Raw genomic sequence first — 12,086 nt, forward strand, 5'->3', positions numbered from 1 at the left:
GGCCTACGAATGAGGACCGGCGCTGCCAACTATTTCCTACTTTATGGCGAGATCTTACATGGATAACCACATGGGAGTAATACACCACAGGGGCCAAAGTTCTACCGTATTCACTTTATCACCAACCACTCTCCCTATTCCCTGGATCAAGTCACGACCTCGTAATTTATTTTGTGCGGATGACAGATGCAAACACTCGTTCTAGGCATTACGATCTAGATATCTATAGAAAGCGCATTCCTGTAGGCTATTAGATCAATGTACGGAAACTCTAGGAGGGAGGGTTTGCCTCTCCCGTTATTGGTCGCTGAGAAAACACAATAGGCGAGCCCGAACCGCATCGGCGGGATGATGACGAGGCACTGTCGGGTCATACTGCTGACTGGCTTTCCACAGATACATACGCCCGCGTCTAATAAAATGTATTCTCACGGCCGTAAGAGTCGGCGCCCCTAAATAGGACTTTTGATGGGACATATCATTCGTAACGTAGGTAAGCATTCCTCTCCTACAACCCGGGTCTGGCCGGGTCGGATTTTATGACAAAGAGATATCCTTCAGCCGTCAAGTGATAATACGCACCAACCTACCTAGCACCTAGGCGCCCAGTCTCAAATCAAACATCAACGCAAGGGGAAACGTGATTCGTGATTCGTGTCGTACGTTGTTGCGTCTCCAACCAGGGGTTACCTTGACGGCAAAAGTATCTCCATAGACTGACGACTCCTCCGACCGCAACTCTCAGACCCAAGGTTACAACAATCGCGTCTATACCGTCAAGTGAGGCTATATATCGCGGAGTTTTATAGAAACTTTAAATCGACCTCATATTATTCCTATGATAAGTATGACGATAATCATAACTCGAAATGTTTGCTAGCTTTTTTTTGTGCCTAGACATCGCTTACTAGAAAGGCAAGTAGGATCCTTTTTGCTCCTACGCCCTCGGGTTCCGGACCGGGGCAGTTCTTGGTTTCACCCGTATAGGTTAGGGAAAGGCCAGACGAAAGGATCTTTCGGAGTTTGCTTTGCAACGTCTCAGCGAAAGCCGTCATAGGAGGAGGCCCGAAGCTTACTACGCCTGTGACCCTGTCTATCCAACGGCATTCTGTGCCGGGTCTTCTATTAACTCGGGATAGTTTATTTCAATGGAAGACTTTGCTGCGATTCCGTAATATTTTTACCATGGGTGGAAGTTTTACATAGCCAGCGACGTCGTCGCTGTGACTTATTTCTATTTCCGTGGAAGCTTCCCACTCCCTCTTCACCATGCGCGCCGGCGCTCGACTGCCGTGGTTAATAGGGAGGAATGATGGTCAATAACTAGTAAGCACGGCCAATATGGCTACTGTGATATGAATACAACTAGCAGAGATGGACAGTTAAAAATAGGCGCCTCCCCATCGCCGCCCTTACAACAAACTTGCGAGGTAACGAGGGAGGACGATAGAACTGGCTGTCGATATACTAGCTACGAGCATCATCTATGAGCACAGTCATGACGAAACTATTGTTCAATTTTCCGGGCCTCAATCAACGACCCATCCACGAGATCGCTCTAAGGCACGAGAACGGGGATAACGAGGTTACTCCCTCACATCCAAAATACGATCCACTACTCACCTACCTCCCCAAAGCAGGTAGACAACTGGAACCCGACTATCACTAGATTTACGTATGGCGCACTAGGAAACCACCTTCTCCAGCCACCTCGACTACCCAACGGCGATTAATCAATATCCGGCTATGTTCCTGTAGGTAGAACACCGCCGCCTCACCCTCGAGACCAGCAGTAGAATGGATATCGTGTAATCAGTAGTGTTAAGACGAGTCGTATCCGAAGAGTAGACCTTTGTTGTGGCTTGAGTCGGCTAGACGAGGCCGTCGACGATAAGCTTTACAGCATTCTCGTGAAGCGCCCATGCCTACCTTGGTAGGTACAGATATCTTCCCAGGATACCAACTGCCGTTGGTTAAGACACGATCCACTGCTTTGCATATGGGTGTACCACGTTGCTAGTCTAGTGTCTCTCAAGGTTTCTTATTTGAAATGCTGTGTACAAGTACAATGTTAAATGGATATCAATAAGAAGAAATACGACCAAATGCCTCGGTATGTAGGCAAGATTATGCTGGTATAGAGATATGGCTACAGTCGTAAGGGGTTGAAGTATCCATAGATATATCCTACCTACCTAGAAGTTCTCGTCTTCTGCATCTACCTATCCTAGGTATTAGATACAATGATTGTCAAAGAGTGTAGTTGTCGCACTAAAATGATGAATCATATCACATGAAAAACACCCGTATTCTACTCTGAGTCAATACTAGATTTCAACTCATCTAGATAAGGTACACAGGCACAAGCCTTACTGTAGTGCTCCTTGTCGAAGGCAACGTCCTGTTATGAAATGTCATATTACAAGACTCGAGGAAAACTCGTGATGTTACGAGCTAGCACACAGTTATCATCTTAAGCAACACAAGCTACCAAGTAGCGACCAAAGATTTCTCTTAGTAGAACTTATCATGTGAAGAACCCCTTAACCGACGGTAGCCTCTAAACAGAGATACATGAGTTTATCTAATACGTATTATCTAGCTAAATTCAAGTTATCCTTACCTAGATTATGCAAATCTGGTTACTATGGACATTCTGATGAACCTTTGAATATAGAGGTTGACGACTTCGAGGACTGATATAGCCTCATGTTATACATGTTCCTTGATAATCGACTAAGATTATGAATGCTAGGTAATTTCTGACCTGCTATTTACCTAGGTAGACAGTTGCTACCTCAACGATACATCAAATCTACCACCTAGTTAAAGAGCAGCGAGCATACATTAGATGGCAATCTCAACTCCCAACCTCTAACCCGCTAAGCATATCCTCACATCACATCACCAAAGCATCAACCCTAGTATCCATATCCCTACTTAGTCGGAATTGCCGTCATAAATCCCAGGTAAGGGATATCATATCCAAACCCTACGACAAACCCCGGAGTCTGGGAGTAAACCCCCGCGGCATAAATACCGCAGTCCGAAGCGCCACTGACGTATACTCGTCCACTATATAGACGCCACCACATCTAAACCCCAGCCACCAGAACGAGATCTCCTCGGCTCGTAGCGGCTACAACTGCACGCGCCCATAACCGCAGCCATGACGCGAATCCCTTCCCGACGGGTTCCTGCGTAGTCCGGACATGGCTCACCACCGCAGACAGGTATCCGACATACCGATCAAACCAACACATACTCGCGGCCTAAAATTAATAGCTAGAGTAGGTATAACTACCCCCGGATAACATATATATTACCTTCACAACACAGAAGCCAGCACAAGTAAATCGAAAAAGATATGATGATATATACCTAAAAGCAGCAACACATCCATCGTGAAATCCAAGATACTTATCAATACATCGGTGTAATGCGATAACAGATGCGCCATGCCTAGCTACAAATTTTACCTGCCCCTGCCCCCGCTCCTCGCGTGGGGAGAGGCAGTAGTAGATCAAAAAGAATATTGCTAATGTAACAGCCGTTCCCGTTAACCCTAGAGCGCCGCCCGATAAAAGTCTTTTCGCTAGCCAGCCTCAGAATTCGAGTGTGACCTCTTGATCCTTGACTCGTCCTATTACCTGCTGCGGGGCGTACTTGGGAATGACTTCGTCGTCGTGTAACATTTCGAACTCCTCCGTCGCGTCGCGTCCCATGAAATTCATGATCGCGTTAGGGCCGCCGGGATGCTCCTCTAGCCAGTTCGTTAAGTCCATCACTACACCCTTAACGACTACCCAGAGGTCATCCTTCTTGTTGTGCTTGGCGACCTCCTCTATTGTGAATTCTTTACTCGGCACCTCGAACTTCTTAGCGCTTTGGGGCTTCGCTGCTGGCTGGGATGACTTACCCCCTTCGGCGGTTGGGGTAGGACCCGTAGCGCTCGTCTGCTGGCCTACAGCTACAGCTGGTGAGCTGGAGGCACCGCTTCCCCACTCAATCGACACCTTGTTCGGCTGAGATGGGTCAATGTGTAGAGAGATCTGGCCCAAACGTTGGGCAGCACCGGTGGAGGCTCCCGAGAGAGCTTCTTGGAACAAGTAGTTGCTTGCCGAGTCACCTGCAACACGGCCGTAGACAACACATCCTAGTAGCGAGGAACCACCAAGTCGGTTGGCACCGTGAACACCACCGGCCAATTCACCACAGGCGTAGAGACCCTCGAAAGGCTTCTGCTCCTTGTTCAGGACCTGGGCCTTGTCGTTAATCTCGATACCACCCATGGTAAAGTGAAGGACAGGCTCCATCAATGAGACGTGGAAGTCATCATTGATATCTAAGGGGCCGTTGTGGAAGAACTTCTTGCCCCACGGATCCTTCTGCTTGCCGTCGGCGATAGCATTGTACTTGGTGAATGTCTCTTGGAGGTGTTCGGGAGTGCAACCGATCTCCTTGGCGAGTTGCTTGCCGGTAATCTTCTTCATCAACCCACGGCCAGAGTAGTGGCGAGTGTGGAAGTCCAAGGTGTTGGATGCCTTGGAGTTGAGAATTAGACGGATGGGGAACTTTCCATTGTCCTTCTCCTTCCACATCATACCCGAGACGTAATCTCTGTGACCTAATTCGTCGCAGAATCTGTCACCATCGGCGTTAAGCAGTAGACCACCCTCACCACGTAGGGCTTCGGCAGCCAAGAACTTCCACTTAGAATCGGGTTCCTTGGGGTCGACAAGACCCGTAGGGTGAACCTGGACCTTGTCCATGTCGATTCCGTTTCCTCCAATGGCCATGACCATCTTCTGGCCATCACCGGTGGCGTGAGAGCCGTTGGTGGTGGCGAGACCGATAGTGTCGGGTCTGTGCTGCTGCAATAGCGAGTCCTCGCCGAAATCTGCGGCATAACCACCAGTAGCTAGAACGACAGGGCCGTCGAGAATGCTGCTCTCGCCATTGGACTCATATGTGACACCAGTAACCTTGTTGCCATCCTTGTTTAACTTTGTAACGCGAGCCCTCTTGATAACCTGGACTCGTTCTGGTTCGTTCTCGGAAAGTTCTTCTAATCTCTGCATCAAGGCATATGTAATAGCCATACCAGGGAACTTGGCATCGTGTCCTCTGTGGGTTCTGGGTTGGGAGTGGCCACTGTCAAATCAATTAGCAAGCATAATACACAATGCGCGATAGTTCTTGTACTCACCCAAGTCGGGAAACTAGGGTCAAATCTAGGTTGAATACATCTTGTAGCCACTCAACTGCCGCAGCGGACTTGTAGGTTAGGACCTTAATGAGGTCGGGCCTGGCCTTGTCTCGTGCAGATTTCAGGGTATCATCGTAAAACTGCTTTACGCTGTCCTGGATGCCGTGCTCAACCTGTGTCCGGGTTAAGGCACCGTTGATACCAGAAGTGGCCTTGGTAGAGTTTCCTCCAAAAAAGCCTACGAGATTATTGTGAGTATTTCAAGTTTAATTCTATGGCGCATACTAAACAAGCTCAATTCTTACCTTGCTTGTCTAGAACAACTACGTTACCGCCGGCAAGGTAGATTGTGTGCGCAGCACTCAAGCCGGACACTGCATGTGATTGTTAGTTCTTTGTTGTGATCTTAATGACGTTGTCGCTGGAGTGGGGAGGGCAATTGATGCTTACAGCCACCACCGACGACAATTACTCTCGGAGCCATTCTGATTGATGGGATTTGTTTGTTGACAGATCTCCTGCGATTGTTAAGGTAAGGGGTATAGAGGAAGCAGGATGAGATGAGAAAAGAAGATGATGAAGAAAAGCTTAAGAGTTTTTAGATGGAGAAAATGCGAAAGGAATGCCGGAGCTTGATATTTCCCAGTTGCAACTGTTTTTAGCTTGACATTCTGGACCGAGAGTCGAGCTTGCCTGGACTTAGAATTGCTGACGAGATGATTCGTGCACAAGGTGAGCCGAGGTCGAGTCTTAGAATACTGGGGGTGGGTACCAAGGTACTTTGTATCGTAGTACAAAATGTTAGTAACTCCTTGCGGAGGACGGAGGTACCGTATTCATCAATATTCTTAGAAAGATGCCATTCGCTCTTAGTATCATTAGCCTCAACAAACCCCTATTTCGGATATTGAAATTATTATAATGATTCACATATTCTGTACTAGTCTTCGGATTCCTTAGGTAAGTGTATTACATAAAGTCCAGAACTGAGGATACTCTCATTCAAGACTCACTTAGGATTCGTGGACTAGAGTCAAAGGTACATGGTTTTCGCACAATGTTCGGCCGAGGAAGTGATGTCACTTGGAAACCCATGTCAAATGTACACCGAATTACCCGGGTACATCTGGTAAAGAATGCCGAGGCTCTCTTCTTGTACATTTCCTCCGCACTAAAATTGGGACGGCTTAGAGAAAGGGGGCAAAATCAACGGTGTTAAACTCTCTTCCCCACAGTCACGAGCTAAGTCCTTTAAAACGTCTAGGTTCATAGCGGGAATCCCACGGGGTTATGAGTCGAATTGCCAGGAACACTTGTCAGTGACTGTTGGGGAAGGAAGGGTTGACATTTGACACACATACTAATCACTGCACAGATGAATGTACCTACATATTTCTCGTACGAATCCCTAGCACTCAGCGCTGCTAATAGTTGGACCTGACAAGACATGGATGCATGTGATCCTGCACCAAAAAAGTTACTGCGCCCCCGAACGGCAAAGACGAAACCGGCGATTTCCTCCACAAAAGCTCTCGTGTCAGATGATCACACTACGCCATTCATATGTATTCCCCAGACGGGGCAGCTGATCTAAATCCCAGGCCATTAAAGTTAGAATCTCTAACTGTCGCAGGCAGACAGGGTCGGTTCCTTAGCCGACGATACGCTGTACATAGTAAATATAGTTTTCACAAATAATTGAGGGACAGGGTTTTAGCATGTGAAAAATGCGAATTGCGGGATGAACAGAACTAGTAATAAATCCCGTATTAAAACGTGTTACAAGAGTAGCCGCGTCATAAGCTAATGCACCTGAGCAACGGCTATGTGCGCTGAAGAATCCAATCCTATCCTAAGCTTCAATCAAAACCCCAACTTCCAATATCCAACCTATGAGAAACTCATAATTACGTAGGTGCGTACCTAGGTAAATAAAAACAATCAACCAAAAAACAAAACTACCTTCCGATCCTTAACATTGTGTATAACCATCTATATCAGCTCCTCAACCGTGTCATATCGCGACACCATGGGTATCATAAGATTCCGAGATTCCACCTCCGCCATGCCAAAATTCATATCGAATTTCAAATCACCGGTATAACAAGCGGCATCGTAGACTCCGGTTGTTGCGCCAGTCTCGCCTCGCTGAAGTCCATCATACCCCATATCCGCTCGATCTTCCCGTCCAAGAATTGATAGGTGGCTTGTTCAGTGAAAAAGACGGGGTGGCCGTTCGCTACCAGACCTGCGTACGGCTTGATCGGAGTTCCGGAGAACTTAAGCCACACAGCCACGCGCTGCAATTTCTCATCCGCTACCAGCGTGTGAATCTGGCACTGCAGGTCCGGGATAGCTGCCATCGCATCGTCCATGATGCGGCGCGCCAGGGTTTTGTTGTTAAGCATCTTCTCCGGCTGATGGACGTACTTCGAATAGGCCACATCCGTTTCGCGCGAGTTGAACATGTCGACGTACGCCCTGTAGACCTCCTCTAGCTGTTCGCGAGATAGTGGCGTCCGTACTGGAGGGACGGGATATTCGCTGATTAGGCTGGGCGCAAAATCCGTCCCGGGATTCGCCAGCTGCGTGCGCATTTCGTCGTCATTTATTACGAATAAGCCCTTCGACAGCTTCCCATCTGTGAACCAGATGAATCCGCGCTCTATGAATAGGACGTCTCGACCCTTGGGTTGGTAGCCTAGTAGCGGCATCTCGGGTTTGAATTTGAGCCATAGAGACAGTGCGACGCACTGCGCGCTCTCATCAACCATGATGCTGTCTTCGTTGATGCGCACATCGCCTCCTAGTTGAGGGGTTACGTGATCTCTGATATGCGCCGCCCATGATTCAGGCGTATAATCGATGCCGTTTTGGTTGTATGTCGAGTGCATACATTTGGACAAGTCGTCCCATTTCTTCTCGTTGACGCACTTGGCCCAACTTCTGATGGTGGCGAGCAACTGTGGAGCGGTTGCTGACATGTTGGGCAATTTTGTATGCGTGCTTATGGTGGATGAGAAAGAGTTAGCCAAGAATTTTTGGGATAATTCAAGCTTAAATTCCAGATGATTTCCTCAAGGCTGCGGGAGAGTTATGGTGATATCGAGAAGGGGGATGCTATGCGACGCTGTGTGATATATTGACAGAAGCGGCGAATGGGTGATCGCCACATACACGTTGGGTATGACTAAAAAGCGACATTGCTTTCCATGGCTATTATATGCGCGATAAAACTACACGGACTCAGCTCATGAAGCCACAATTCAAAATTTCATCACCTCGTCTACACCTCCTCATCGGATAGCATAGCCCGATGCCAGCCTCTGGTTTGTTCGGGGAATAAAAGAAGCAAAAAGAAGGGCGGTGTGGTCCAATGATCAGTCATGTCAGACTGAAAATGCTCCACGCCGACCCGTCGTCATATTGCTTGTGGAAATGAAAGGTAGGTGAGATGATAGGCGGCGAGGCCGGTCAAAAGAGTCGTCACCAGCATCTTTCTTTGTTCTTCGCAGAAACGTGACCACCATGTGGTGTCGGCGCTTAGACGTCATGGTGCTGTCCAATACCATCTCAATACCGGTAGATCCAAGAGGAGCTACCATTTTTGCATGTGGACATGGTAACGTTGGGTCCGGTAACAAGGACGGAATGACCCCCTCCTGAACCGCGCGATTGGTGATCTCCTTCTCTAGAAGCATTATCTTAAATCTATCCCAGCCATCCTCGCCTTCAATAGCAAAGCTGTATTGAGCTTCGGGCGGCGCAGGAGGACCATCATCTCCTTCTTTGCCTGCCGGAGACCTAAGCCAACAGATCAACAAAATCTCAAGGCCACTCACATGTAAGCGCATATACCCAAAGAATTTTCTACGGCCAGTTAGAAAAGCTGTGGCATTGTAATCAAAAGAATCTTGCGGAATCACATTCATGATTATGGGATCCACTTCCCCTTGGAATTTGAAGAATATGGCGTCAGAATATCGGTGTTCCGGTTGTATAAAGCCGGACCAGCTTAGAGGCATTTGTTTCTGGACGTAGATGCGATGAGGTGGTATATCCGAAACGCGATTACGCGGTAATACCGCGAGAACACCTGGCTCTCTCCGTATATATCCATCCCAAGTAAGCATCAGTAATATCCCATACGAGACTTCTCGACCTTCTTCTTTAGGGTCTGGCCCTATGCAATCCACAGGCAATATCAAGCCGAGCTCCGACTTATATAGCAGAACATCGTCAAAACGAAGACCTTTATTTGTGACGGCGAGCTCGCCGCGGAATGTGACTTCACTAGGCTGTCGCCCTCTTCCGCGGAATACTGCAAATTCGCACGGGTGCATGGCAAATATACCACGATATTTGTCAAATAAAGAAAAGGCGTGACCAGGTTGCGTTGTCCATGCGAATAGGGTTAAGTCGTTACTCTGCTTGCATATCTCCTCCTGAAGTCGAAGGAAGGCCTTGCTTCCCTCTCCATATAATAAAGGCATATTGATCTCGAAAATTCCGAGTAGACAATAAGCCGTATCCTCTGGTCGAGTGGTTTGTCGATCGGCAGCCCATTGCATCCGTGTACCGATGGGCTGGTCCCAGATCTGGGAACCGTGCCTCAGGCAGGCAGTATTGATTCCGGTGATCTCGGATAAAGGTTCAAGGAGCCACGAGTCTTTAGTCTCGATGAAACCCCAATCTGCGTCATAGAACTCGACATTTCTCGGCGCGAGAATCTCTTGGAGCGTCCAACCTCTTCGGAACCATTTGCATCTTTCTAGCTGCGCATGAGTGAAGCCTTTGGTACCCGGGATACCCTCTCCGGGACCATGGGAAATCCCGGGTGGATTAGGAGGCAAATCCGAGAGGTAGACAAAACATACAGCTGCTGCTTGGTACCATCTGAACATCGAATTGATGGCCTCGGATAACTCAGCGCTGCTGGTTTTGTCGATACAGCAAGTATCTACCCAGGCATATTGCAACATGTGTTTTTCCCTGGCTAACTGGCAAGTCTTCTCGATCTTGGTGAATCCGCGTATTTTACGGGCCTTCGTAAGGTCCGAGAAGTTCTGGAAAGTGATCTGTTCATCGTCCCAGGTGTGTGATAGTATAGCGTAGCTGCCCTTCCAGGGATTCGTGATATTTACGAGTTTTAACGTTTCGGTGTCGATGAGCCACATGTCTCCTTATATACTACTCTAGCCGTAGGAAACACAGGACACGGTTCTCTATATATGTCGTTGCCTTATGTCGCACAAGAAATTACCTTAAATAGATTGCGATAATAATTGGTAAATTCGACCCGAACGAAACTGCGGGCTGACCGGGGAAGCATGCTGACACTATCATATGTCGCTTCTCATCTTCGGTACTGGCGTTTATGACTTCTATCTACCAATAAGCGAGCTTTGAATACACTATTTTCACGTCGTACAGCCCTTAAACTACCAAATATTACGTGGTGTTTACCTAGTGCCGTAATAATTGAGGTCGCTATACCACCACTACTAAGGTACTCAATGATGTGACAGTAGCAGTAACAGTAACGACACAGCCTACCATAGTAAGATTGTTTACCTATACACCTTACAGGTAATAATTAGATCTGTTATAGCCAGTTCGCCCTAGGTGTTGAAGAAAGTCGCTCAGCTCTATATCGATTCGAGTTGGGGTCTACTTAGGACGTATATGTGAGAGATTTAAAGAAGAAAATTGATGAAAATTCGCATCGATTTGTATTTTACATATCGAAATGATTAAACATGAAACTGCCTAACTACCTAAATACCAGTCCGATACAAAATTACAGAAAGAAATGGCAGGAATAAGCTTAACACTGAAAACAAACTCTCTTCAACGTGACCAGTGACGTCATCCATCTCCCCACTAAACGTAAACCCGAGCCTGACGTACCACCACTCAGATGGCACGACCTTCACACAACCTACATCACCTCGAGAACTAATACCTAAACCCACAAAACCCATCTCCAGCTTTTCCGAAATATGAAGCTATCAACCCTATATACAACCTACCTCCTAACCACCGCGACCGCATCCTCCGAACCCACCGCCCTCCCCTACGGCATCAGTCTCAAGAACCCCAACACCCCCCAACAGCCCCTCATGGACCTCGGCCCCGTCGTCCCTCCCGCACCCTCCCAACCCTCGCACCCGTCTCCCCCCCAACAAGGCGGCGTGCTCATCTCAGACATAATGGGCCGCGACCGGAGCATAAACATATTCGCGGGTTTCACGCGGGACATCGGCGCGATATCCACGCGTCTCGACGACAGCGGCCGGAACAGCACCGTGCTGGCCCCGCGCAACTCCGCCGTCGAGGCGCTGCCTCGCAAGCCCTGGGAAGATCCGAAGGACTACGCGGACCTGGGTGCGAACGCGTATGAAGGCGAGGATGGCCAGGACCGCGCGCAGAGGAACTTGAGGCGGTTTGTGGAGGCGCATGTTTTGCCCGTGAGTCCGTGGGAGGAGGGGGTTAGGGTTAGGTCGCTGTTGCAGGGGGATAGGGAGATTTGGTGGGAGGAGAGGGAGGGGGGGAAAGTGGTAAGTTTTGGCTTTTGGTTTTGGTGATGGGGGTGGGGTAAGGGGTGCTTGCTAATGATGCGTAGATACAACCTGATGGGATCGAGGTCGATAGTGTTGCTAGTACGGTTGGGAATGGCGAGTTGTGGATTTTGAAGGGGGTGAGGAATTATGCTTAGGTCGTGAGCTTTTACGAGATGGTATACCGAGGGCGGAAGACTATGGTTCAACTTTGACCTTTATGAATGTCTGTCTTGTACGATTGGGCTGGCTCTTTAACGCATATGGTCATTGGTGGTCTACTAGTTATCGAGTATATTCTTTATACATGTATGGTC

At 48.3% G+C, this 12,086-nt stretch overlaps 4 protein-coding genes across 4 annotated transcripts; 1 reads left to right on the top strand and 3 right to left on the bottom strand.

The window, feature by feature from the left end:
• Window positions 1–3,352: 3,352 nt before the first annotated feature.
• Window positions 3,353–5,921, bottom strand: GGS22DRAFT_172328 (Flavocytochrome c). The gene is made up of 4 exons (XM_047962735.1): window positions 5,660–5,921; window positions 5,515–5,583; window positions 5,210–5,447; window positions 3,353–5,154 (listed from the first exon to the last, which is right to left on the bottom strand). Exons 1-4 carry the CDS (start codon window positions 5,691–5,693, stop codon window positions 3,606–3,608), a joined length of 1,890 nt encoding a protein of 629 aa, XP_047815337.1. The 5' UTR covers window positions 5,694–5,921; the 3' UTR covers window positions 3,353–3,605.
• A 999-nt stretch (window positions 5,922–6,920) lies between these two features.
• On the bottom strand, window positions 6,921–8,072 carry GGS22DRAFT_172331 (uncharacterized protein; the record flags this gene model as incomplete). Its single annotated transcript, XM_047962736.1, has 1 exon — window positions 6,921–8,072. A coding segment is annotated over exon 1 (682 nt), but the record flags the coding sequence as incomplete, so codon positions are not given.
• A 907-nt stretch (window positions 8,073–8,979) lies between these two features.
• On the bottom strand, window positions 8,980–10,641 carry GGS22DRAFT_172334 (heterokaryon incompatibility protein-domain-containing protein). The gene is made up of 2 exons (XM_047962737.1): window positions 9,136–10,641; window positions 8,980–9,079 (listed from the first exon to the last, which is right to left on the bottom strand). The coding sequence occupies exons 1-2, from the start codon at window positions 10,384–10,386 to the stop codon at window positions 9,038–9,040; spliced, it is 1,293 nt and encodes a 430-aa protein (XP_047815339.1). The 5' UTR covers window positions 10,387–10,641; the 3' UTR covers window positions 8,980–9,037.
• A 570-nt stretch (window positions 10,642–11,211) lies between these two features.
• GGS22DRAFT_192140 (uncharacterized protein) lies at window positions 11,212–11,927 on the top strand (the record flags this gene model as incomplete). The annotated part of the gene is made up of 2 exons (XM_047965218.1): window positions 11,212–11,769; window positions 11,835–11,927. The coding sequence occupies 2 exons, from the start codon at window positions 11,212–11,214 to the stop codon at window positions 11,925–11,927; spliced, it is 651 nt and encodes a 216-aa protein (XP_047815340.1).
• Window positions 11,928–12,086: the final 159 nt, after the last annotated feature.

This window comes from Annulohypoxylon maeteangense (assembly GCF_022496945.1).
Source record: "Annulohypoxylon maeteangense strain CBS 123835 unplaced genomic scaffold GGS22scaffold_19, whole genome shotgun sequence".
Classification (NCBI taxonomy): domain Eukaryota; kingdom Fungi; phylum Ascomycota; class Sordariomycetes; order Xylariales; family Hypoxylaceae; genus Annulohypoxylon; species Annulohypoxylon maeteangense.